Below are 27867 nucleotides of genomic sequence, written 5' to 3' on the forward strand. Positions count from 1 at the left end.
TAGTTGGTCTACCTGACCATGGTTTGGTTTCAATTTTCCACTTCTTGATTCAAGTTTGAACACTGCTGATTGGCATTCTCAAATCCTTTTATATCCCTTTCCTGTTTTATACAGTTCAACTACCTTTCCCCACAGATCCTTTGACAATTCTTTTACTTTCCCCATGACTCAGAATCCAGAAACGTCAGTGCATCACTGGATGAAAGATGCAAGGGTCTGTCAGGAGTCCAGAAACTCGTTGACCTTTTATACACACACACACACACACACACACACACACACACACTAAATTACAAGCAAACAGATCACAGGTGAGGATGGTTACCTTTAATAGCAATTCAAACCCCACTGTTTCAACTTGTGTGCATGTTATCAGGCCAAAATCACCAGGGTATGTAAACTTTTGATCAGGGTAATTTGGGTAGTTTCTGTTGTGATTATAATTTAAAAAGAGTAAACACAGTTGACTGATAATAAATGGATTCAGCCAAGCACTAAACATGAGTGAAAGAAATGTTTTTGTGTTTTCATTCATATTCTCTGAAAAATGGCTAAGAAATCATAAATTCTGACAGGGTATGTAAACTTATGAGCACAACTGTATTTAGTGTCTATTTACTCTACACTACCTCATCTTTTATTTTGTACAAAAAATTGGGGATTAAATTGATCATGCGTGCAATCACATTTATTTTAGTGTATCTGTTCCTTAAAATGTAGCTTTAATAAACAGTTGTGCAAATATTGCACATTATAAAAAATTGCAACTACCATCTTTTTGTTCTACAGGGCCCCTTCATTCAGAAATATGAATATTGCCCATTTTAACTCCTAAAAGCCCACACCACCACATGCTTTAACATGAATGGGTGGTGTTCAGTACTGCCCACCAAACACAGGGAGGGGGTTTTATTTTATTCTTAGCAAAGCTAAGCATAGTGGCTGCGGCATGTAGACACCCTTGTATGCTGCCTTTGCAGCTTAAGGCTGGGTTTGCACAGGAGCAGACAGCTGCCTGAGCTCTATACCAGAGCTGACCATTTCCGACGATTCACTGCATCACACGGCTTTTTTTTTTTTGTACAAACGTTATTTGAAGTGTAAAAAATGTAAACTCCATTCATGTCGCTGTACACTTCTGCAGTGTGCTGTGATAAAATGCAGTATGTCTGCATTTTATGACCACTCCAGGCTGCACAACAGTGAGGATGGGACACACAGGAAACAATTGTTTTCTGTGTGTCCTTACGGTGACAGGTGTTTTACAATGCAGTGATTCATGCAATGTGTGAATTAGCTTTGGGGGGGGGGGTATTTTTACCACCCCCTACAATCGCAAACAAACCCTTATAGTAGCTATACAGGGTACAACTCTATATATGCTAATTTTGGCCATTTAATGTCCAGGAGAAAAAAAAAACTATTGGAAGATTTAACAGATCATTCCATGCACCACTAAAGTGGAACTTTAGTCAGAAAATTAAAGTGACACTAAAGTCTAATTTTTTTCATAAAAATAACAAACATGTTATACTTACCTGTCCTGTGCAGTGGTTTTGCACAGAGCAGCCCCGATCCTCCTCTTCTCGGGTCCCTCTTCGGCACTCCTGGCCCCTCCCTCCTCTTGAGTGCCTTCACAGCAAGCAGCTTGCTATGGGGGCATCAGAGCCGAGCCACAGCTCCCTGTATTCAGACACAGAGCTGCGGCCTGGCCGCTTTCTCTCCTTATTGGTTCACTGACTTTGATTAACAGCAGCGGGAGCCAATGGTGCCACGCTGCTGTCTCAGCCAATGAGGAGGGAGAGTCACGAACAGCAGAGTCCCTCGTGCAACATCGCTGGATCTAGATAGACCTCAGGTAAGTATTCGGGAGGGTGGCTGTTGCACACAGAAGGTTTTTTTATCTTAATGAATAGAATGCATTAAGATACAAAAAAAAAAAAACTTCTGTCTTTACAACCACTGTCCTGCTAGATCACTTCAGGCTGGCCTCTTCTGCAGGTATAGCCATGCAAAACATTACAAATAAGTGTCTATACTGTTTAAAATCCAGTAATACACAGTCTCGCCCCACTCTGCACATGCTCAGTTGCCCTCTATTTTTAGGCATTTTTAGACACTGCTGAATCTGTAGAAGCCGATCTGCTGACAGCCTTAAAGCAAAATGAAACCCTCCTATATTTTACAGCCAAGATTCTTCTGTATGGTCTGCAACTACCATGGTGCTGTACATGTGATCAGTTATGACACCAGCCATTTGATGGGCTGGCGGTTTGGTTTGACAGTTTGGAGAGCACAAGAAAATGTGAGTTAGCACTCCCTACATTCCAGGAATGTAACTGTTTTTTTTTTTTAAACTGTTAAATTGATGGGTTTAGTTCCACTTTATGATTTACTGCTGTTCAGGGGCTCTGGGCTTCAGCAAAATGGCAGCCTTCACCAAGAAGAAACAAGCAATGATGGAGACAATTTACAGCACACACTTAGTTTGGTTGCATAATTAATATGGAATGTATGTTTCATACTAAAGAAAATAATTTTTTATCATGTTGTTAAGGGGTAAAGTTCCACTTTAACCATATCAATCTATCTACTATCCTACAATTAGATTCAATAAAATCAATGAGTTTTGCTCAAAACCAATCGGTGATGTAGATGTCTTTCTGACAACTCGAAGATTCGATTAGATTGTCCAATTCTGTGAAGAATCATCCAATCAGATAGTCACATGTGGCCACCATTAGATTAAAGAGGAAGTAAAGTCTTCCTCTTTAATTGTACCTACAGGTAAGTCTATAGCAAGGCTTACCTGTAGGTACTGTAAATACCTCCTAAAATTTTAGGAGATATTTACTATATACGCAGGGACCTGTCTGATTGCATACAACCACATTTATATGGTTTTGGTAAATCTAAAAGAAAATTATACAAAAAAATTGTATAACGTATGGCCAGCCTAACCATCAACCATGTAGTGCTTGGACCTAACTGGCTTGGATGCATACTGAATGTTCTAGCATGTTCTCCTATTACATAGTTTGAGTGCTAAAAAAAAAAAAAAAAAAAAAAGGAAGAAAAAAGAGAAAAGGGGAAGGAGGATACAGAGATTGTACAATCAGATTATATGGCCACCTAAAAGGAGACTATACATAGATTGTTCAACCAGATTCTAGAAGAATGGCTAGCATGTTAAAGGGGTTGTAAACCCTCAAGGTTTTTCACCTCAATGTATTCTATGCACTGAGGTGAAAAACCTTCTGTAGTACAGCAGTCCCCCAGAGCCCCAGTTTTACTTACCTGAACCCGGTCTTTCCAGTGACGTGAACAAGCCCAGCAGCTCCAGCTGCTGTCTCAGGTCCTCATTGGACAAAATGAAAGCAGCGCAGCCATTGGCTCCCGCTGCTGTCAATCAAATTCAGTGACACGGAGCCGGGGGGCGGGCCGAGTCCTGCTGTCTGTGCCAATTGACGCAGCAGGACTCAGAAGCGTGTCCCCATGGAATGCGGCTCTACATGGGGGCACTCAAAAAGAACAGCAGCCAGGAGCTCTGCAGGGGGACCCCAGAAGAGGAGGATCAGGCCATTCTGTGCAAAACCCTTGCACAGGAGGAGGCAAGTATGACATGTTTATTAAAAAAAAACCACCACACAAAGCTTTACAACCCCTTTAAGCTGGCCATAGACTATACAATCAGATTGTGAGATTTCTGTACAATCTCCTTTAGATTTATCAAAGCTATGCAGAAGGAGGACGTTTGTTATAAAGAATACTTTCCATTTGCATCCAATCAGGCAGCATGCTACATAGTTAATGATAGATCTGAATCTGATTGTATAGTGTATGTGAACCTTTAGCAATGATTGTCTCCTGGAAGGTATAGGACAGTCTGACAAGGCAGAAGTCAGCAGCTATGACAAGTGATTGTCCTGTAAACCCAACAGGATGTTCCACACCCCCCAGAAACATCTGATGGTCCCCCATACCTTGAGCACAGGGGTCCAGTACTCGGCTACCTCCAGAGCCTTGCCCTTCATGGTGTTGATGACGCTCTGCATGGCTCTCGTCTCCCCTCACAGGGGTCCTGTATAGGAGATAAACAAGCGGGTTAGTGAGCACAGAACTGACAGCTGGCAGCCACTGTCTCCATGACAACCCCTCTCACCTGCCTGTGGAATTTCTAGGGGAAACCTTACAGTTCCGCCTCTTTACCCCACTGCCTGTCACATGGGGGCGCCACGCCCGGAAATAGCCTCTGCGCAGGACGAGACCTGAGGAGGCGTGGCTGTAGGAAGGGCTTCGGCGGTAGAGCGGTACGGTGGCACGAAAAGCAATTACGGTGTCTGCTATAGACTTATCATTGTCACCGATACTAAACAGGCGAGGTGTTAGTTTGTTATAGTAATAGAATGGGGTGAGGGAAGAGATCGTGTACACGGAAGTGAGGCTTGGAACGCAAAGCGTCACACCCCGGAAGTACCCTCTTGGAGGTGTGTAGGGCTACCTAGTTTAGGTGTAGAGTGTGATGTGTGCCAGATGTGAGCTGACGTGTTTTCCTCTGTGTGCTTTGCTGAGATCAATTTGCAGGTAAGTCGGGGGAATGCTGCTGTTGCTAACTTTGGGCTGAAATAAAGTCCACTCATATACTAGGAAGTTGTCGTTTATGGGAGGGAAACGAGCAAACTTTCTATTTCCCATATGGAATGTATAGAAGAATGTAATTATATAGTGCCATCAATTTACACATGTATTGTACATACATCATTCCCTGTGTTCAAGGAGCTTGCAATCTAATGTCCTTAACTCACATTCATACATACACATGCTAGAGCCAATGAACCTACCAGCTGTAACTCTACTCCTGCACATTTGCAGCCTACCACAGGATAGGCTGGCTTTTCAAATATAAAGAATATATACAAAACGATGATTTTTTTTTTTTTTTTTTTTTTTTTTTTTTAACCATGGATTTATACTTGGGGGCGGTGGGGGGGATTTACTAAAAAAAAATGGAGCAGCTGTGTATGATAACCAGTCAGTACATAGCTTTCATTCTCGAAGCTTAAAGCATAAGTTCACCGTTCAGGTAATAATAAAAAATGCAGATTTTTTTCAAATAAATAATGTGCTATTATTATTATATAATATTTTTTTTTTTTTTTTTTTACCCAAGGAGCCTGCAAAACATTGCACCCACAGTCAATGATCCTGCAGACTCTCCCTCCCTCCAGCTTTCTTACTTACATCTCCTTATGGGCTTTCTGTTTGAAAGCTGGGGAAAGACTTGTTTGGCCACGAGGGCGCTTGTCAGCACTCCTCCAAAGTCTGTTGAGACTTACAAGCTGTCTGCCATGAATGAGTGATGCAGCTGTACGTGCCGAATACCGAAACAGCAATGTTGACTTTGAATGTGACAGCCACTGTGGAATATAGGAAATTCCCCCCCCCCCATTTGTGGCAGCAGGGTGAGGTGCTGGAACATGTTACATGTGTAAAAGAAATTGTAAATTCTGTATAAAACTGTATTCCATTTTGTATGCTTTACCTATGTACTGCACACTGCATGTGTTGTGCACATGGCACTACTAATGTTTTGATTACATGTTTGCATTCTTTTGAGTCCTGGGTAGAAATGACTAAAAAGCATAAGGGCAAAAGGCATATAGTCATAGGCAATGTGTCCAACCTAACTCATACCATATAGGTTATGTCATTATAGCCCAGTCAAGCATACATGCTGTCCAGATGCACTGTACAGATGAGCCGGCGTGGTCGGTATCTGTGATGGCTCCCACTGATCCACTCATGGGCAGAGCACGATTTGAGCGTCCTCCCCTTACAGCTAGCGGCTGTACGATTGCATAGCTTCCTCTGGACCACTATACTAGCCTACAGCGGGGACGCCGCAGGCTTCGTTGCAGGTAAGTGTCACATAATGTGCTAGTATGCTATGCATACTAGCACATTATTCTTTTACTTTGCAGGGTAAAAGGACGTAAAACCCATCAGGGTTTACTTCTTCTTTAATATGATACCTTCAAAATCATCTGTATAAAAACTTGCGCCAACCGAATAGGTTTTTGGAAAGGTGTTAAATGTATCTGTTTGTGTCTGTTCCCTAATGCAGTAGTTATTAAAGGAGAAGTATGTGTTTTTTTTGTTTGTTTTTTTTTGCAGAATCGTACTTACCTAGGTGGATGCAGCATTGGTCCCCTGCCGGCTCTAACACTGAGAACTGAGCGATCAAACACCGCCGATCACTCAGTTTTCAGAGCTCCCGAGCAGAGAGCTGTCAGTCCCCGCTCTCTGCTCTGGCTCCCCACCCTCGCTCACTGGAGCGCTGGGCAGTGGAGAGGGTGGGGGTGGCCAGCTCAGGCTCTTGGCGAGCGGAGCTGGGTACTGGTCCAGGCATGTGGGCGGTTTCCAACTTCATTGTCGTGATTTTGCCCGAGCCTGGTTCGGCACTGTGACATCAGCGGGCTTCAGCCCACTGTCTGCTGATAACGTCACAGGAGTGCAGAACGAACTGCACTTCTGTAATCCACAGGAGAGGTACAGCCCAATTAGTTGTTGCTGTATTTTTCCTTTATGACTAATCAATAGGAGGGTAGGAGTTGCCTATCTATAAAAATTTCAGAACACATGATACTTCTTAAATACGGGTGTAACTTGTGACACACCCCTAAAGTGAACTTTTTAACTGAACAAGCTGGTTCATATTCTGTCTGCTCCAGTTGTAGTTAATTCCCCTCATTATATACGTGGCTCCAGTGTGACTCCAGAAGTTGTTGATCTCTCTATTGGTAGCCATTAATTTTTCAATAAATAATTTATTTTCTGATCAAATGATCAGCTGTTTTTATCAAATCACAAATCAATCAGATAATAATCTTCGCAGCAAAAATTAAACCACTTGTCCCATTTAGAGCCAAGGAACACGACCCATTTAAAAGAGAAGTATGGGTTTCATTTTTCTAGTTTCATCCTAATCCCTGTTGGCTGCTAATACATAAAATCTTTTCAACCCTCTGAAGTGCACGCTTTCTGTTAAAATTAGGGTAAATACCTGTGGGAGGGGTTAGTCTTCTCTGGATTCTTATCCCGACAATCTTGTCGGGATCCACCTCCTATCCTCCTGTGTTTGATGTTCTGGGCTGTCTGCTTCCCCTCCCTCCTCTCACACCACATACAGTTAAGATAGATTTACTTACAGACAGCCTCTGTCTGCACACTGTGTAGCTGCCTACTATGCTACAGTTCCGACCTCTGAAGTTCCCACGTAAGAACAGCTGTTCAGCATAGAAAGTTAGCAGATACAGGCTGTTTCTGAAAATCGATATGAGCAGTGTGAGAGAAGAGAGGGGGTGAGAACCTGTGGTGGGGGGGGGATGGGGAGCACACAGCCCTCCCTACCACCCCCCCCCCACCCCTCTTAGATCCAGCCATGTCTATACCACACCCCTGTTAAAATGTCGTCAGGTTTGAAAATGGGACAAAGATACAAGTATATAATTTCAGAACTTTTTTTCTACCTTTTAATGTGACCTAAACTGAAATCTTTTGGGTGCAGGGAAGTAAGAATAAAAAAAACTAAACTATGGCTGCATAAGTGTGTACACCCTTGAACTATTACTTTGTTGAAGCATGTTTTTGATTTTATTACAGCGCTTTTTGGGTGAGAGTCTATCAGCATGGCACATCTTCACTTGGCAAGATTTGCCCACTCTCCTTTGCAAAAACACTCCAAATCTGTCAGATTGTGAGGGAATCTTCAGATCACCCCACAGATTTTCAATGGGATTCAGGTCTGGGCTCTGGCTGGGCCATTCCAAAACTTTAATTTTCTTCTGGTGAAGTAATTATGGGCAAAAAGTTCAACCTTGGTGTTATCAGACCATAACACATTTTCCTGCATGCTTTTGGGAGACTTCAGATGTGTTTTTGCAAAATTTAGCCGGGCTTGGATGTTTTTCTTCATAAGAAAAGGCTTCCGTCTTGCCACTCTACCCCATAGCCCAGACATATGAAGAATACGGGAGATTGTTGTCACATGTAGCACACAGTCAGTACTTGCCAGATATTCATGCAGCTCCTTTAATGTTGCTGTAGGCCTCTTGGCAGCCTCCCTGACCAGTTTTCTTCTCATTAATTTTGGGATGTCCAGTTTTTGGTAATGTCACTGTTGTGCCATATTTTCTCCACTGGATAATGACCGTCTTCACTGTGTTCCATGGTATATCTAATGCATTGGAAATTCTATTGTACCCTTTCCTGACTGATACCTTTTTAACAATGAGATCCCACTGATGCTTTGAAAGCTCTTTGCGGACCATGGCTTTTGCTGTAGGATGCGACTCAGAAAATGTCAGGAAAGACCTACTAGAACAGCTGAACTTTTATTTGGGGTTTATCAGAGGCACTTTAAAAGATGGCAGGTGTGTACTGACTCCTATTTAACATGAGTTTGAATGTGATTGCTTAATTCTTTTTTTTTTATAATTTCTTTATTTTTGCATATTATATGTTACAATCCACAAAGAGCTTTTAACATATTCTTCATATCTTCTCTTACAACTTGTCACATCCCCATATTTCCAAATTATAACAACATTATTCATTTCATAATCAATACAGCTCAGTCTTATCTACTCAATAAGCACATATAATTTCCTTTTCTCTTTACCTAACCCTAACCCCTACCCCCACCCTCTAAAGCTCCAACTAACAGAAAAAAAAAGGGGGGAGGGGGCACCCCCTCCCATCCGATCGCACATGACCTACCTCTCATGTTCTCCACTTCTAAAAGCTAGGTAGGGAGCCCATATCTTCCAGTATTTTTCATCCTGTTCTTTCAACATCAAAGTCAGATTCTCCATTTGTTGGATTTCTGTTGTTCTAGCCCACCACTGTACTCTAGACTGCGGAACTATACTTTTCCACAATGCCGGAATACAGGCCCTCGCTGCCGTGAGAAGGTGTTTAAGCAGGGAGTTTTTATATTTTTCCACCGACATGGGGACATCATTTAATAAGAATGCTGCCGAATTTTCTCCAAGAGACACACCTTTAATATCCTTAACCGTTTCCTTGACCATTTTCCAAAATTTTCTGATCTTCTCACATTCCCAAAAAATGTGCAACATCGTGCCCTCTGACTTCCCACAGCGCCAACATACATTTGGAACCTCTGGGAATATTTTATGTAGCATGGATGGTGTTCTATACCATCTGGTGAGGATTTATATCCTCCCTCCTGATACCTGCTTGCGACTGATGTTTTATGGATAGATTTTTAAATTTTATCCTTTTGTCTTTGGGAGAACAATATCCCCATTTCCCTCTCCCAGGCTTGAATAAAATTAAGATCTTGGGGTGCTTCCAGGCTCGTTAATACTTCGTAGAAATATGATAGGGAATGCCTCATACTCTCTCCAGCTAAACATCTCTGTTCAAAGCCCGATAGTCCCCGTATCTCTGGGTAAATTTTTATTTTCGAGCGGATGTATGCTCCTAACTGCATCGCCCTGAAAAAGTCCAAGTCTGGTATTACTTCTCCTTCTATCTCACTTCTTGTCATCAAACGGTTACCCCTTGAGAAATGTATGATCCTGTTTTCCCTCTTCGTTTTATCACCTCATATCCCCGGTCTGTTATGCCAGGCTGAAAGTCTGGCTTACCCAGCACCGGGGTCATGGGACTCGGATATGGAGACAGATTTGTCTTTATAAAGATCGTGTTAATTGTACTAAGAGTTGCACTTGCCAGTGGATGTTTTTTCACTATTGTTGGTATATCCGGTCTTGCTATCCACGCCAATCCCTCCAAGGGAATATTAACCATCGCTTGTTCTAATTGTACATATGGTTTCCTCTCAGAGGCACACCATTCCATTATTCTGGCTAACTGTGAGGCTTCCTGGTATCTCACTGGGTCTGGAAAGCCAATGCCTCCTTTTTCTTTCGGGAGCACTAGGATGGTTCTCTGTACTCTTACTGGCTTCCCAGCCCAGATAAACTTCAAAAACCTCGATCTAAGGTCCTTCAGAAAGCTTGGGGGAATCTTTATTAGCACGGTTTGCAACAAATAGAGAAGCCTTGGCATGACGTTCATCTTTATGATATTTGTCCTTCCAAACCATGTAAAGGTCTCTCTATCCCATCTCGGTAAATCTAGTTTAATTTGTCTTAGCATCGGGACATAATTTAATTCAAATATCCTGCTGAGCTTCTTTGGTATTTTAGTTCCCAAGTAGCTTATATGGGATTCTGTCCATCTAAAGTTATATTACATCTTTATCTGTTGCAGTAAGGGTGCCTTCATTCCCACCCCCATAGCCTCTAATTTGGTATAATTCACCTTATAATTTGCTATCCTCCCATATTGACGTATCTCCATTAGGAGAGATGGGAGGGATATTATTGGAGAGGTTATGAAAAAAATCAGATCGTCCGCATATGCTGCTAATTTATGCTTCTCACTTTCTGTATTTATACCTCTAATATTGGGGTTGGCTCTTATCTTCCTTAGGAAAGGCTCCAATGTGAGAATAAAAATAATGCTCGACAATGGACAGCCCTGGCGCGTTCCATTTCGAATACAGAATGAATCAGAGAGTCTATCGTTTACCCTAACCCTCGCACTCGGGACAGAGTATAGATTTGAAAACCATCTCGGCATTCCATCCCCCAAACCGATATGTTGCAATGTGGCCCTAAGGAATATCCAATCAACTCTATCAAATGCTTTTTCAGCATCAGCTGAAAACAGTGTTAGAGGTTTCTGTTGTCTCTGTGTAATGTAGATGGCGTTTATTACTCTCTGCGTATTTTCCCTCCCCTCCCTCCCAGCAGTAAACCCCACTTGGTCTGGGTGTATCAGTGAGGGGATGTGTTCCTCAAGTCTGGTTGCTAGAATCTTTGAAAACATTTTTAGATCCACATTTAACAAAGCTATCGGCCGGTAGCTGGAACACTGAGATGGGTTCTTACCCTCCTTCAGGATTACTGCTATATGTGCCAACAATGTCTCAGTAGGTATCTTCTGTCCCTCGCGCATTGAGTTAAAGGCAGCTATGAATCTCAGAGCCAATTTCTCCACGAAAAATCTGTAGTATGCCAGGGTGTACCCATCTGGGCCCAGTGCTTTCCCCAATTTTAAAAGGTTTAATGCTCTCTTAAATTCTTCTACTGTAATTGGTACGTCTAGCTCTCGTGCTGTCTCCTCTGTCAACTTTGGCATTCCTAAGGTTTGTAAATATTCCCTTACCAACTCCCATTTACTCTTACTCGTCTCTGGAGATAATTGTCCTTCCAATTGGTAAACACCCTCGTAGTACTCCTTAAAAACCTGTGCCATTTCCTGTGAGGAACTAACCATCACATCCTTCTGTGTTTTAATACCTAGCATGTACCTCCTGTGTAGTGGTATCTTTAAGGGCCTTTGCTAACATCCTGCTCGGTTTGTTCCCAAATTCATAGAGTGTCCGTCTTCCCCTTTTCAGCTTAGCTTTTGACTGTTCAATGAGCAATGAGTTTAAATCCTCCCGTAAACCACTTAATTTCTCCTCTATTTCTTGTATCTGAGATTTTTTATGTATCAGCTCCACTTCCCCAATTCTTTTAAGTAGTACATCAATCTGGTCGTTAAGCTTCTTTTTCATATGCGCCCCTAAAGATCTAAAGACTCCTCTCATCACGCATTTATGTGTTTTCCATAAACAGAATGGGGTAACTTCCTCCGTATCATTTATTAGAAAAAAGGAATCCAGTTCCGGATTTAATTTTTGTTCATAATCCTTGTCACTTAACAGGGTCTCATTGATCCTCCATTGCCACTCGCGACGATCTCCCTCTCCTAGGTCCAATACACAGTTGGTCGGGGCATGGTCAGACAGGGTGAATGAGCCTATATCAGAACTCAACAACGATGTTATTCCTGTCTGTGAGACCAAAATATAATCAATTCGAGTATATGATTTTATGTTTTGCCAAGAAGAATGTATAATCTCTATCTTGGACATGTAATGTCCTCCATGTGTCTACCACCTGCAGGTCACTTAATAATTTTTTTACTCTTCGTAATTTTGTAAATGATAGGTGGGATGCTCCCCTGAACGCATCTATAGAAGGGTCCAGGGCCAAATTTAAATCTCCCCCTATTATCAAAATACCCTCCTTGTGCTGATGTACCATTTGGAGACAGGTCTCCAGGCAACCAACCTGGTTTACATTCAGGAGATACATATTCACTAATGTAACCTTTTGCAGTCCTAGTAATCCCTTTACAATTAAAAGACGGCCCTCCTCATCTGTAATTACTTTAGTCTCCTTCCATGGAGTCTGTTTTGACACAATGATAGAAACCCCATTTGATTTAGAGGTCAAGGATGCACTATGGTATACGGCAGAGAATTTATGGTTTACCAGCCTTGGTATTCTGTCCCTTCTAAAGTGTGTTTGCTGCAGAAAGGCAATTTGCGTCTTTAACCTTCTCAGTTCAGCAAGCAGCCTAATCCGTTTCTCCGGGATGTTTAGTCCCTTAACATTATATGAGGTAAACTTTATTCTGGTCATGTCTTCCGATCATCTGGGGCTACGGGAGGGGGAGCCCAAAAAAAAAGAAAAAAAAAAACCCAATTCCCTTGTCCTACTCAAAGAGATAGGCCAGCCAGCGCGGCTCCTCGGTGCCGTTAACTAGCCCCTTCAGGGAAGAAAAAAAAAATGCCTCCGACTTTACCTCCACCTGGAGGAGAGACGCTTGTTGTGGGGGGATGTCCATGAGCACGGGGAATTCAGCGCAGGCTTATCAGCAGCAGCGTGCACAAGATTACAAATAAATAAAAAGAGATAGCACCGTATTTTAAGTTGTAAATCAAAGGTATATCCTAAGCAACACCATATATCACTCCACAATGGGTACAGCACCCTTTTACATTTGTATATACAATTACATTTAGCAATTACAACCACGTAATCCAGTTCCCCCCCCCTCCCCCATCGGCCCCTTCAAACTAACCATACCCTCCAGACCTAATCTGACTCGACTCTACCCTCTACCCTTTTATAGATTACTCTACCCTTCTCACTCTCCCTACTCCTACCCCCCCAACCCCCCTCCTATGTGTACCCCATTTTCCTTATTGTCCCCCCACTACTGTAATCCCAAAGTACTCCCCCCCCCCCCCCCCCCCCCCCCACCCCCTTCCGTGATCACCCTATCCCTATTCAATTTCTACAAAAGATATTCTCACATAAAAAAAAAAAACAGCGTGAAAAAGAGGGGAGAGAGACACAGGAGAAGAAGGATAAAGGGAAGGGGGAAAAGAAAAAAAAATAGTGTCATACACCATACTTGGCCCTATTCACTAAACATCCCCAAAACACACGTCACCCAACCATTCCTTTATTCAATCAGTGATTATAAAAAAAAATTAATATAGTTATTGCCGTGTCATACTAGCACTCCACCTTTATTTGAAAAAAAAAAAAGCGACAAAAAATTTTAATAAGTACCCCACATACCTCCTCCTCCCCTCTCCTTCTCCCCCCTCATCCTCCATCCACCCAACCCACCCCCCCAAGTGTAGCATATATCCATCCTAAAACATACCCGAAGTGCACTTCAACCTCAAAAAAAAAAAACACATTTGGTTCCCTAACCACCCCCCCCCCCCACCCAGCGGGGGAGAGAAAAAAAAAAAAAAAAACACAGAAACCCTCTCCAATCCACAAAAAGAAATAGGAGAGAGATAGCTTAAAAATCCACAAGTAGAGGGGACCCATAATAACAGCAACTTGCGTCCCTTTGTCAGGAGTTTTCTCCGCCCCTCATGAGGGCCCAAATTTAGGGAACATTTTAAAAAAGAAAAAAATAGGGTGGGGAGAGGGGGGAAAAATATGGGGGAAAAAAAAAAATATATATATTATATATATATATATATATATATATAAGATATATATATATATATATATATATATATATATATATATATATATATATATATATATATATATTGTATGTATAATTTTTTTTTTAACAGTACAGACAAGATATACCTTTCCAACAGTCCCTCATTTAAAAAAAAAACATTCTTAGAGCCCAAACCACCGTTATTCTACGTTTTCCTCTCAGTTCCTTCTTCTCTGCCGCTTCTTCTGTTGGTTATATCCCCCCATAGACTCGATTGGAATATCGACCCAGTCAGGAACCTTGACTACTTCTGAACCCAGGAACGTGAATACGTCTGGCAGTTGTTCTGGAACAAGCAGGTTGAAGACCCATTCCTCTTTCTTTATAACTAGGTATAGCGGGTAGCCCCATCTATATGTAGCTCCCTTTGCTCGTATTTGTTCTAGTAACGGCCTCAATAACCGTCGCCTAGCCTTCATCTGCCAGCAAAGGTCGGGGAACACCTGTACCTCCTGGTCCTCAAATTCCATTGCCCCTTTCTGGCATGCTGCTCTCATTATGTCCTCTTTTATTTTGAAGAAATGCACACGGCATAAAACATCCCTAGGTGCCCCCTGTTCTGGAATGTACCCTGCCGGGCTCCTATGCACTCGGTCCAGCTCAATGTGAGCATCTGGGGGGTTTTCCAAATATTTATTAAAAATAGCAATTGCTGTCTTTCTTAGGTCAGGTGTCTTTATGACTTCTGAGATCCCTTTGATACGCACGTTATTTCTTCTGCTTCTATTCTCCGAATCTTCAGCGTGCAGTTGTAATGCTATCAATTTTTGGTGCTGTCTCTCTAACTCTCTCTCGAGCAGATCAATACAGGTGTCAGCCGTAGACTGAAGTGTCTCACAGCTAAACAGTCTCTTATCCATTAGTTCTATCTTGGAGCACACTTCACTCATTTCCTCCCTCACAGTAGCTTTCAAGTCGCTTATCAGGGCTTGTATATCTTTAGTCGGGAGAGCCCGTATAAGCTGTCTAATGTCCGGCTCACTACCCCATTCTTGTGCAGTCAACCCCCCCTATCTTTAGTGGGCATACCTGAGCCTCAGCGGTGGTTATGGTCTGCGGAAAAATCAGAGAGCTTATTTCCACTGATTCTGTCAGTTCCATTCGAGTGTTACTCACGGATCTGCTTGTGGTGGCTGGCTCCTCCATCACCGCTAGATGCCTTTGAGCGGCCCGTACCGCTCGCTGTTATACAGCGCTGGCATAACAGTCTCTCTCTTCGCTGTGAGGTACCTTGTAATAGGCGAGTGACTGACTAGGTGTATCCGTCGCCCCAGTACCTTTACCTCGTCCCGGCATGAGTTCACGGCATCTCTTGGTCTAACCGCTCACGTTCTCCTGCAAGCGCGCGCTACTGCATTACACCGCCCCTCACTCCGTCATGCTCAGGCCACACTCCCCGGAAGTGGACTGGTGTCAGAAATTCAGATCTTCAATGTGTTGATCATCCAAGCAAGATTTACAGCTTTCACACCGTGATTGCTTAATTCTGAACACAGCTACATCCCCAGTTATAAGAGGGTGTGCACACTTATGCAACCACATTATTTTTATTTTTTTATATTTACTAAAAAACTGACAGGTGGACCTGAACGGATCGTTCACGTGAAAGAGGCCTAAAGGTGGAAAGTGTTCTGAAATGATTTATCTTTGTCTCATTTTTTTACATCACAGAAACCTGACATTTTAACAGGGGTGTGTAGACTTTTTATGTCCACTGTATGTATTTACCACTTTTATGCACAGAAATAGCACAGTACCTGGACTTGTTTACAGTTCATACATGTGCCTGTTCAGTAGGTGTGGCCAGTAGAGGAGAGACAGAGAGGGGAGGTGGATTGCTGAGGCTGTAACCGCCCCCCTCTAAACTGTTAATCCGCAAATGGACCGTTAACAGGGATCTACGTGACAGAAGTACAATTTCTGGAAAAACCAAAAGGAGGGAGGAAAGAAATAACACAGCTGAATTATGATCATGGTAATATTTGTTCATTATTTAACCTACCCAATACTGCTCATTTTAAAGGTTAAATTCCCCTTTCTGAACATGTGAATTTTTACACCTGTATTTAGGGTGTAATATGTTCATTATGTACTCTCTCTCTCGCCCCGATTCTGAGAAGGAACTATAAAGGCTTCTGCACCTACTATTTTGTTACAGTGGACTCCTTAACCTCTTAAGGACCAGCCTCGTTTTGGATTTTAGGTGTTTACATGTTTAAAACAGGTTTTTTTGCTAGAAAATTACTTAGAACCCCCAAACATTATATATGGTTTTTTTCTCTAACACCCTAGAGAATAAAATGGCAGTCGTTGCAATACTTTTTTTTGCACCGCATTTGCGCAGCGGTCTTATAAGCGCACTTTTTTGGGGGAAAAAATTCACTTTTTTGAATAAAAAAAATAAGACAACAGTAAAGTTAGCCCAATTTTTTTTTTTTATATTGTGAAATATAATGTTACGCCAAGTAAATTGTTACCCAACATGTCACGCTTCAAAATTGCGCCCGCTCGTGAAATGGTGTCAAACTTTTACCCTCAAAAATCTCCATAGGCGACGTTTAAAAAAATTCTACAGGTTGCATGTTTTGCATTACAGAGGAGGTCTAGGGCTAGAATTATTGCTCTCACTCTACCGGTCGTGGCGATACCTCACATGTGTGGTTTGACCACCATTTTCATATGCGGGCGCTACTCGCGTATGCGTTCGCTTCTGCGCGTGAGCTCGTCGTCGTATTTATTTTACATTATTTTATTTATTTTTATGCCGTTTAAAAAAAAAAATTGTGTCATTTTTATTCCTATTACAAGGGATGTAAACATCCCTTGTAATAGAAAAAAAGCTTGACAAGGACCTCTTAAATATTAGATCTGGGGTCAAAAAGACCTCAGATCTCATATTTACACTAAAATGCAATTTAAAAAAAAAAAAACGTTGACGTTGAAAAAAATATGCCTTTAAGAGGCGTGGGCAGAAGTGATGTTTTGACGTCGCTTCCGCCCAGCAGTGTCATGGAGATGAGTGGGCGACATCTTAGCCTCACTCGTCTCCAGGCACAGGAGGGAGACTGACTCGATCGCCTCCGCCGCTACCAACTGCTCCGGCACCGGATCGCAGAGGGGGGGGGCCCTCTCCCGCCACCGATTAAAAGTGATCTTGCGGTGAATCCGCCGCAGGGACCACTTTTATCAGAAACCAGACCGCCGCACGAAAACGGGGATACCAGGGTTATGGCAGCTAGCTGCTGCCATAACAACGATATCCCCCTTCAAAGTTTGGACGTACATCGGCGTGTGGCGGTCCGGAAGTGGTTAAAATGGATGTACACAGTGGTGTAGTGGTAGCACTCTCGCCTAGCAGTAAGAAGGGTCGCTGGTTCGAATCCCAACCACGACACTACCTGCCTGGAGTTTGCATGTTCTCCCTGTGCCTGCGTGGGTTTCCTCCGGGTACTCCGGTTTCCTCCCACACTCCAAAGACATGCTGGTAGGTTAATTGGATCCTGTCTAAATTGTCCCTAGTATGTATGAATGTGAGTTAGGGACCTTAGATTGTAAGCTCCTTGAGGGTAGGGACTGATGTGAATGTAAAATGTATATGTAAAGCGCTGCGTAAAATTGACGGCGCTATATAAGTACCTGAAATAAATAAAATAAATGTAAACCCTCGCATATATCCAGTGAAGTGCACAGCCTCAGATGATAGACAGAGATGAAACAAATCTCTCTTCATGCGCTTTTACATGTATATCTGCTGTCTTCAGCTTTATATACTGGTTAGAATTTTCACTTCCTCATTCAACAGTAGCAGTGTTGCGTTTTGATTACACTAGGAGACAGCTGATTGGATGAAAGGCACACATCCCCCTCTAGATAGGCAGAGGCTTTCAGAGCTGTCCTGTGAGTAGAGCAGCTTTCTGCCAATCTATAGCACCCTCCCTGACACACAATTCAGCCTGGTTTTATCATATGTGTCGGAGAACTTGTCAGAAGTTATCATGCTGATAGCGGAAGAACGGAGCAGGAGAAAGCCACAGGACTTGGCTCTTTTGAAGAGAGATAAGAAAACGCTGCAGATATATGCACCCAGCTCAAATTTCATGAATCTGGTTTACATCCAATGATTGTAGTAGAAGAATACATTGGTCAAAAGAAGTCATAGTTTATGTTTAAGCAGTTCTGGCTGCTTCTGCTAAAGATCCTTTGTGCTGTGCTTTTTCACGGCCATTGGATGCTGTCCTGAGCAGCTGTCTTCCAGCACTATGAGAGTTAAAGTAGATCAGTGTATTCTGATGGTAGGGAAGTCTCCCCGCTGTCAGTATACAATAACACAGTGGTAAAGATTTCCCATTCACATCAAGTGTGCGGTTACGTAAATCAGGTCTTTTTTATTTCTTTTCATTTAACCCGCTGCCTTAGGCTCGGTTCACACAGGGGCAACACGACTCTGGCCGCGACTTTGTGAGGCGACCTGGACACGACCTGAGGGCGACACCACAGCGCGACTTGGAGCGACTTGGGGCGACTTACAAGGCGACTTCAAGTCGCCTCCAGGACAGGCGACTTTCCAGTGGCCAATCAAACTACAATCCGCTCTGGGGGAGGGAGGGGTTTGCTTGAAAAAAACATCTTCTCTTCCTGTGAAGTCGCTTCAGTATAGATCACGATCCGACTTGTAGGTGACTTACATTGAAATCAATGGGTACAAGTCGCCTTGAAGTAGTACAGGGACCTTTTCTGAAGTCGGAGCGACTTCAGTAGCGTACATATAGACGGCTCTCATTCACTTACATGGACTTTCAGATGTCAAGCGACTTGGGGCGACTCGAGGTCTGACAAGTCGGATCCCAAGTCGCGGTAGTGTGAACCGGCACTTAGTTTTAACAAGCTAAATATACTTTGCGTGTACCAAAACAAAAGGTGAGCTAAGACTTATTCCCTGTACACAGGATCGGACATTGATCAGACATTCTGACAACAAAATCCATGGATTTTTTCCGACGGATGTTGGCTCAAACTTGTCTTGCATACACACGGCCACGTGGTGACCTACAACACTTACGACGAGCCGAGAATAATGAAGTTCAATAGCCAGTGCGGCTCTTCTGCTTGATTCTGAGCATGTGTGGCACTTTGTGCGTCGGAATTGTGTACACGCGATCGGAATTTACGCAAACGGATTTTGTTGTCAGAAAATTTGAGAACCAGATCTCAAATTTTGTGCGATAGAAATTCTGATGGAAACTGTCCGAGGGAGCTTACACACGGTCGGAATTTCCAACAACAAGCTCCGATCGCACATTTTACGTCACAAAGTCCGACCGTGTGTAGGCGGCATTACAGTTTGGTTTCTTTTTAAAGTAGCCACAGCCTAACTAGAAAATCTTGTCCCCTGCCAGCAGCTGAAGCGAAGACTCCTGTTCTCTGTGGGGAAGAAGTGGTCTTTCCACAGAGGTCCTGCGTTCAGGGCATACATCCCTCCATGGAATGGCCTTAAACACGTGTACAGCTCCGAACAGCATCGAGCCACGTACAGACAGACGGTCATTGATTTTGAAAAGCTACTGGCAGCGGGCTGTATTCTAAAGCTGTGCATTCATTGTGCTAAAAAAAAGTTTTTCTTTTTTAACGCTGTAAGGGACATATTACCCACAAGGATGAGCCCTTCAAGCTAAACTGAAGCAATTATCTTTATTACATACTTGCACTGGTCCAGCTTGGCTCAATGTAAGTATACATATCTCATGGGCCACTGAGAAAGCTGACAATCACTAAAGTAGTCCACGCTACTACAGTGATAGCCAGCAGCTTCTGGGTCCTGCTCAGTTTCTTTGAATGTAGTTGCCTCATTGCACACTGATCACAGGGGGTCGTTCGCTCGGTACTTCCACCATACGTAGAGTGCCTTGTTTTTGTTTTTATGAATACAAGGCACTCTCTGAATGAAGTAAATATTGATATGCCACTTCCCCTCCCTATCCAATCAGAGAATGCCTTGTAGGCATTTAAAAGAATACAAGGTTCTGTGAATGGCGGCAGTGCAGAGGAAGTAGCTGACTGCTACAGTGATTTCAGCTTTTTCAGTGATCCATCAGGTGTGAAATATGCATACTTACATTTTGCCAAGCCAGACCTAATACAAGTATGCAATAAAGATCATTCCTGGAGTCCAGCTTCCTGCTTGTGTGATTGGTTTACTGATTTTTTCCAACTACTCTCTAATAAGATACAGTACAAGTCAAATTTTAGGCACCCTCTGCAATTGGAATTTCAGTTTTGGTGAGATGGTCTCCAAATATTAAGAGGGATGCAGACCCTGCAGCTTTTATCATCAGAACACTAGGTGATTATAATGAACCAGACCCTCTCAATCAGAATCAGTATGCATAAAACATAGTAAAACAAGCAGCTATTTGTTCAGAGCAACAAAAGGTAGGGATCTGCTACAATGTTTGCAAAAGCTCTATACAGTAATGTACATTTACCCAGAGGGGATTTTTTTTTTTCAATAAAAATGGAATTACACTTTAACTGTTTAAGGACCACCCCACGTACATATACTGTGGCAGGGCAGGCCTTAAGCGCAAAATCGCGTACCTGTACGTCTGAAGGTACTAATGCGCAAACCAAAAAATGAAAAAACGAAGTAGCTGCCAACATAAATGGTGTTCACACACAGTGCTAATCAGTGGCAGCCCGTCCATAGGGGGAGCAGGGGCGCGCCCCCCCCCAAAGCCACTCATCAAAAAAAAAACAAAACTTAAATGTCCCTTTAAGTGTGTGTGTGTGTGCGTGCGCGGGTGGCGGGGCACCGGACACAGACTATGGGAAGCATTACGTCATTGCAATCATGTGATTGCGGGCAAGCAAATCTATCGGCTGGCGTTCATACTGCCCATGGAGCGCAAAGCTCTGCACTCTCCGCAGGCCACTCTGGCATTATGTGTCCTGTGGTGGTTAATGATTGGTGGGTCTGTGGGACGTAGGCGGTGCTTTTATTGGACCCACCAATCACTTCCGGTTTTTTGAGTGACTTATCCTGGTTGGTCCAATGGAACACGAGACCTGAGCAGTGGAGACAGCCGGTGATCGGGGCATATCACTGAAGAAGCTGCTAGGAGGTAAGATTAAGCAGAGCACACTTGTGGTGTGATTGCAGCAGCTGCCTTTGTAGTGGATCTGGGGAGAAGGAGGGGGGAGTGCAGAGGCAGTGAAGGGTTGAGAAGCTTTTAGCGCATTCTTGGGACAGTACATCTGGATGGAGCTGCTAGTGTTAAATGTGTGGCAGGTAGGGGCAGCCAGGCACGCAGTGGGTAATGTTATGCTAGTTGTTCGGGCTGTCATCTTCTCCTCTCACTCAGCTGCATTTAATCCCAGTCTGAGAGCAGAGACCAGAGCTTCTCCCTGGCAGGGGGGGATCTGATCATACTGGATGGCATGGTGACATTGTGCTGGGAGGACAGGAGATGACAGTAGGAGGGGAAGACAAGCATCACTGTACACTGATCTGTGCTGCATCAGAACACTGGCAGGCAGATCTACCATCTCCTGATCAATAAATATCTCTTTCCTCGCTGCATCAATCCGTTATCTTGAATCTTGACTCCTAATCCTGTAGGATCAGAATTTCTCTTTTTTTTTTTTTTTCTTTTGGGCTCGTTCATAAAGGTGGCAAGGACTGCCACACCTCTCCAAAGAGGTCCATGCTCAGATTGCTTTTCAGGGCCATTTGACACCTCCTCGATGTCTTTTTTTCACCCCCTAAATGCAGGATCACCATACTGCCAGCACTTGCAATGCACGTGGTTGTGGGATGGTCGCAGCACAGCCCCATTAAGCTGTGGGTATACTTCCAGCTACAGCATGTGCACAACCCTGCCTGCTGCCTCTGCAGGTAAAGAGGGAGCAATTGGGAGTGGTAAAAATGTCTCAACCATGCAGTTTTTACTGCCCCCCAACTTCTTATGTGAACAAGTCCTTGGTTCACATCTGCATTACTGCATGTAGGGTAGCCCACTAATTTCAATGGGCTGCCTTGCCTACAGAAACACAGGGAAATAAGTCCCCGAGCCTTCTTTTTAAATTGTGCCGCACGAAAACGCATCACAATTGCCAGTTCATTGGGGTACCATTAAGAATTAATGGCATCCCCGCACATCCGCTAAAGAGCAGCGCATTTGCGTGTCAGAAACGCATGAGATTTTGTGCCCATTCTCCGACATGCAGTAATGTGAACCAAGCCTTAGACTGGGGTGCATTGAGACTGAAAATACTTCTCAAGGGCGCTATGGTTGGAAAAGTTTGAGAAACACTGCCATGGAGAAAAGTGCTGTGACATGCCAAAAGGGGGCTGTCTGTTTCCCCTGGATTTATTGGTGAAAAGAGAAGGAATTGAAGGATGGTGATTGATTTTAAACTACCTTTTTCTGATAAGAGGAACAAGCCTCCATATTAATCCTTTGACTAACTTTTGAAGAGAAATGAAGGCAACTGTAGTGGAATACAGCAGGCTAGACCGCATGGTCAGGAATCCACCATGCTTCTTTAAGCTGTTTATCTTCAGAGGCATTTTCACATTTCAGCTATTAGTCTATTCATTTCAGCAATCAGTTTTGCTACAGAAATAATACATATTTTCTTTTTTTTTTATGGACAAACAAGGCTTTCTATGAGTGCTATTGTCTTCTAAAAGTTTTATATTTTTCTTTATTTTAGGTAAAAAAAAATGCTTTCCTTCTCGTTTTTTGAGGGACACATGAAGTAATATGCTGTCAGGTTATACTGCTTGCCTGCAGGAGGATTGGACACCGGCAAACAGAAAATCTGTTGGTCAGTCCAATCCCTACTACCAGCATGCCTCTTCTCTTTTTTATTTTTTTTGCCTTGCTGGTGTCCTAAGGGGATGAACATCCTTCTTTGCTTTGCTGGCAAAAGTCAGAATTTTTTGCCAGCTTATTTTCATTACTTCTGCTGTTTTTCTTCAATCTCCATTTTTTGATACATCACTGCTTAAATCTGGTTTGTACAGTCACAGCTATCTAGAGTTGCCCTTCCCCAGCCTAGCTTTGGAGCCCAATTTCTACACCTGCTGGAATGGATGTTGCCTGGAAATGACCTTTGGGCACTAGGTTCAACATTAGGTGCTTTCCAAACCTCATTCCGGTAACAAGTTATCTCTGATGGAGCGCTTTCCAGATCCAGAGCTGTTGATTTTGCCTCAGTGCTTGCCCTGTCTCTGAGAACACACTCTGTGAGTAGGTTGATCAGGCTGAGCACCAGAAGCTATGTCATTGACTGGAAACGCTGAGCACCTTCAAAGTTTCTTCTACGTTGACTTTGGTCACCTCCAGCCTAGCATTCTAAGTAGAGAAGGAACACACGGAAGCACATACAACTGGGGTATTGAATTAACCACTTCAGCCCTGGAAGGATTTACCACCTTAATTACCAGGTAATTTTTTGCGATACGCACTGCGTTACTTTAACCACTTCCCTCCCCACCCATAGTCATATGACGTCTGCAGGTGGGATCTCCCATCCTGGGCGGGCGTCATATGACGTCCTCGGGCTTCCCGGCTGTATAGGGGGCGGGCGCTCCCACCGCGTCACTCGGGAGCCGATGAGTCTGCCCGGCGGCCACGATTGCTGATGACAGAGCAGGAACGTGGAGCTGTGTGTGGAAAAGGAGCTGTCACAGACCATTGATGGTACCCATTCCCATCTATGCAACTTTGAAAATCAGCGACTTTTAAAAGGTACCTGCAATGCCTTTTATGCGACTTTTGATGCAACTTTGATCCAGAGAGTGTAAAGCTGGATCAAAGCTGGACTCAGTCGCACTCTAAATCGTGAAACTTTGGGGTCGCAATATTGGAAACGTAGACTAAAGCTCTGTTTCCACTAATATGAATTGTCATGCGACTTTGGACACATAAAGTCGCATGACAAGTCACAGCCCATTGATTTCAATGGCACCCGTTCCCATCTATGTTTCCATCTATGTGACTGTGTGAAAAGGTACCTGCAATGCTTTGATGTGACATTGATCCAGAGAGTGTAAAGTTAGGCTACGTTTCCACTAGTGCAACACCAAAGCTGTGCGACTTTGTGTGCAGCTTTGATCCAACTTTTCACTCTGGATCAAAGTCGCATCAAAGTAGTGCAGTCACCTTTTCAAAGTCGCAAAGATGGGAACGTTTGCCATTGAAATCAATAGACTGTGACTTGTCATGCGACACAAGTTGCACTAGTGGAAACGGAGTCTTAAACTCATTTGTAGCCAACGTACTCACGTGTAGCTCCCTCAGCTGGGCGTGTGCCACACCATGCCATCACAGTGCAATCATAGTGCCCATCACAGTGCCATGCAGAAACAACCACATGATTGTACACTGTAGAAAATCTGCAGCATGTTGCATTGTAATCTACTCTATTGGTCCTTTCACACGGGACAGATCCGTGATGATCCGGCCCGTGAACATCCGCTTGCAGGAACCGCCCTGTCAGATCTCCGCTCTCCCCTATGGGGGGATCGGATGAACAGGGACCATCTGTTCGTGTTCATCCGATCCACTCTGCAGACGGATAGAAAAATAGGATTTTCCTCCATCTGCAGAATCGGACCATAGCGGGGACGGATCATATAGGGTGTCAGCGGATGTTCATCCACTGATACCCGCTATTCCATAGGGATGCATGTATGTCCGTATTTCATCGGTAAACGGATTGATGAAATACAGACATACTGTGTCCGCATGTGTGAAAGGGGCCTTACAGTTTCTAACAAACAGAACATTCTTCCAAAGCCTGCCCTCCCCCTCTCTCTCAGGAGAAACTGCTATCCAAAACAAGGCTGTGAAGACAGGAGGAGATCTGAGAAGGAGAGGAGGGATGGGGGTGGGGCTGGGCAGGTCTAGGCATGTCTGTCTAAAAAGGTGCAGGAGGGAGCTGGGGTGGGGGCGTGTGGAAGAGAAGGACAACGTTTTCTGGAAGTGAGAGGCCCCCATGCAGAATGAAGAACAGGAAGAAGTTGATTGTCTGGATTTGATTAGACTTTCTAAGCTACACAATCGGCTATACATAAAATGAATAATGTTAAAGATATTTTACATATAATTAATATGAAAACATTTTCATTTTTGACTGGACTTTAAGAATAACCAAAACATTTTTTCATTATGGATACAGTAGGAAAGTTTAAAAAAAGCCCTATAATTGTATTATTTGCTGTCTTTTTGTGCTATTGTGGAAATGACCCCTTCACTTTTTGTCCCAGACATGCAACATAAGTAAGAGGAAAGCGTTACAATGGGGTTTATTTACTAAAGCTGGACAGTGCAAAATCAAGCTCACTTCTGCATAGAAACCAATCAGCTTTCATGTTTTTTGTTTTTTTTGCCAAAGCCTAATTAACCACTCCAATAACGGGCTACAGTCATATGACATCCGCAGATGTGATCTCCCATCCTGGGTGGGCGTCATATGGCATCCTCGATTTCTCTCCGCTCCTACGGGCCCTTTGGGGGCCCGCAGCGTGGCGATCGGGGATGAGATCTGTCCCTTGGACACAGCCCATCCCATATCCGTGTAAAGAGCCAATAAATATTGGCTCTTTACCACATGACCTGCTGTGTCCAATCACAGCCGGTCACATGTACTGCCCACATGCACGGTGTGCGTGCACGCCCCTAGGGCATGCACAGAACAGCGATCGGGGACGAGGCTTGTCACCCTGACACAGCCCAACCCCGATCGCAGTAAAGAGCCAATGAAATTGGCTCTTTACCACGTGACCGGCTGTGTCCAATCACAGCCGGTCATAGAATGACAACAAACCACGGTAGCAAGATGTTACCAGGTTCTCCTCCTCACTCACCAATCGTGTGTGAGAAGGAGATTGCGGTAACATCTCGTTACCACTCGCCGTGCACACCAACCACACTGATTGCCCCCCCAATAAAGAGTACCTGTCGCCACCCATCTGAGTACCTGTCGCCACCCATCTGAGTACCTGTCGCCACCCATCTGAGTACCTGTCGCCACCCATCTGAGTACCTGTCGCCACCCATCTGAGTACCTGTCGCCACTAGTCACGGCCCATCTGAGTGCCTGTCACCGGGCCATCAAAGTACCTGAGTGCCTGTCTCTAGCCCATCAGAGTACCCCAGTACCTATCTGCAGCCCATGCCTCATAGAATATATACGTTGGGGTGTTTGCTTTCCAAAATGGGGTCATTTTGTGGGTAATTCCACTGTCCTGGTGCTCAAGGACCTTCAAAAGTGTGATAGGTAGGAATGAAATGAGATGTGTAATTTATGCTCCATGCACGCCTGAAGGTACTACTTCAGTGTTGGGCCACTGTATGTGGACTGGCTGTGTAAAAGTCTCACATGTGGTATACTCCAGGAGGAGTATCGGAATGTGTTTTGGGGTGTCATTTTTGCTATATACATGCTTTGAGTTAAAAATAAACTGACCAAAATAAACTTGTGTAAAAAAAAAAAATATGTTTTTTAATTTTCTTTCCACGTTTTCCGAAGACTTGTGGAAAAAATAAACCGTTCAAAAGACTCATTATGCCTCATAGAATAAACGTTGGGGTGTTTGCTTTCCAAAATTGGGTCATTTTGTGAGTAATTCCATTGTCCTGGTGCTCCAGGGCCTTCACAAATGTAATAGGTAGTTAGTAAATTAGAGGTGTAATTTATGCTCCTAGAACCCCTGATGGTGCTCCCTGCATGTTGGACCTCTCTGTGTGGCCAGGCTGTGTAAAAGTCTCACACGTGGTATCGCAATACTTGGGAGGAGTAGCAGAATGTATTTCAGGGTGTAATTGGAAGTATGCATATGCTGTTTGTGAGAAATAACTTATTATTATGACAATTTTGTGGAAAAAAAAAAATCTTAATTTTCCCAAGAATTGTGGGAAAAAATTACAACTTCAAAAAACTCACCATGCCTCTTACTAAATACCTTTTGACTGTCTACTTTTCAAAAAGGGGTCATTTGTGGGGTATTTGTACTTTCCTGACATTTCAGAGCCTCAGGCCGGGTTCACACTGGTGCGACACTACAGCCGTCCTACTTTGGATCCGACTTTGCCCTGCGACATGAAGCCGGCATGCGTCCAACTTTCAATGAACAGGGATCCGACTTGGATCCTCGCCGATGCCCGGCACTGTGTTTGGTATGAATCTTGAGGTGGATACTCCACGCCAAATTTTAAAAAAAAAAGAACCGGGAAGACCCCCGGAGCTGTCTAATAAATTACTTTGAAAACCTGTGTAGTGTGGGTTTTTTTTTATTGACACTTTTTCCCTAGGTGAATGGGTAGGGGTACCATGTACCCCATACTCATTCACATAGGGTGGGGGGCCGGTATCTGGGGGACCTCTTATTAAAGGGGGCTCCCGGATTCCGTTAAACCCCCTGCCCGCAGACCCCGATAACCAACGGCCAGGGTTGTCAGGAAGAGGCCCTTGTCCTCATCAACATGGGGACAAGGTGCTTTGGGGTGGGAGGGCCCGCGGGGCACCCCCTGCCCCAAAGCACACACCCCCCCATGTTGAGGGCATGCGGTCTGGTACGGTTCAAGAGGGAGGGGGCGCTTGCTCGTCCCCACCCCCATTCCTGACCGGCCGGGCTGCGTGCTCGGATAAGGGTCTGCTATGGATTAGAGGGGGGGCCCTCCACACCGTTTTTTCGGCGTAGGGGGTTCCCCTTAAGGTCCATACCAGACCCAAGGGCCTGGTATGCTTTTGGAGGGGGAACCCATGTCGGTTTTTTATTTAAAATTTGGCGCAGGGTTCCCCCTCAAGATCATCTGAGCACAAGTCGCATGCCAAAGTCGGATCATGCGAGACGGCGATCTGACTTTCATCCGACTTCAATGATAGTCAATAGGC

General features: G+C 43.9%; 2 protein-coding genes across 5 annotated transcripts in view; one reads left to right on the forward strand and one right to left on the reverse strand.

Annotated features, from left to right (window-relative positions):
• The window catches only part of ATG3 (autophagy related 3), a 120990-nt gene extending 116671 nt beyond the window's left edge, over positions 1 to 4319 (reverse strand). For 2 of the 3 annotated variants that reach the window (XM_073616265.1, XM_073616263.1), the window contains exons 1-2: positions 4163 to 4319; positions 3984 to 4081 (exon numbers count right to left, since the gene is read on the reverse strand). In XM_073616265.1, coding sequence (XP_073472366.1) covers positions 3984 to 4055 — 72 coding nt within the window. In that variant the 5' untranslated portion in view covers positions 4056 to 4081; positions 4163 to 4319. The remainder of the gene's footprint in view (positions 1 to 3983; positions 4082 to 4162) is intronic. The other variant, XM_073616264.1, reaches the window with a different exon arrangement.
• The window catches only part of SLC35A5 (solute carrier family 35 member A5), a 50754-nt gene continuing 27133 nt past the window's right edge, over positions 4247 to 27867 (forward strand). Inside the window, exon 1 of one of the 2 annotated variants that reach the window (XM_073616259.1) lies at positions 4247 to 4584. The gene's annotated coding sequence lies outside the window, so the exon portion shown is untranslated. The remainder of the gene's footprint in view (positions 4585 to 27867) is intronic. The other variant, XM_073616261.1, reaches the window with a different exon arrangement.

The sequence above is a fragment of the Aquarana catesbeiana genome, linkage group LG02 (assembly GCF_042186555.1).
Source record: "Aquarana catesbeiana isolate 2022-GZ linkage group LG02, ASM4218655v1, whole genome shotgun sequence".
NCBI classification, from domain to species: Eukaryota; Metazoa; Chordata; class Amphibia; order Anura; family Ranidae; genus Aquarana; species Aquarana catesbeiana.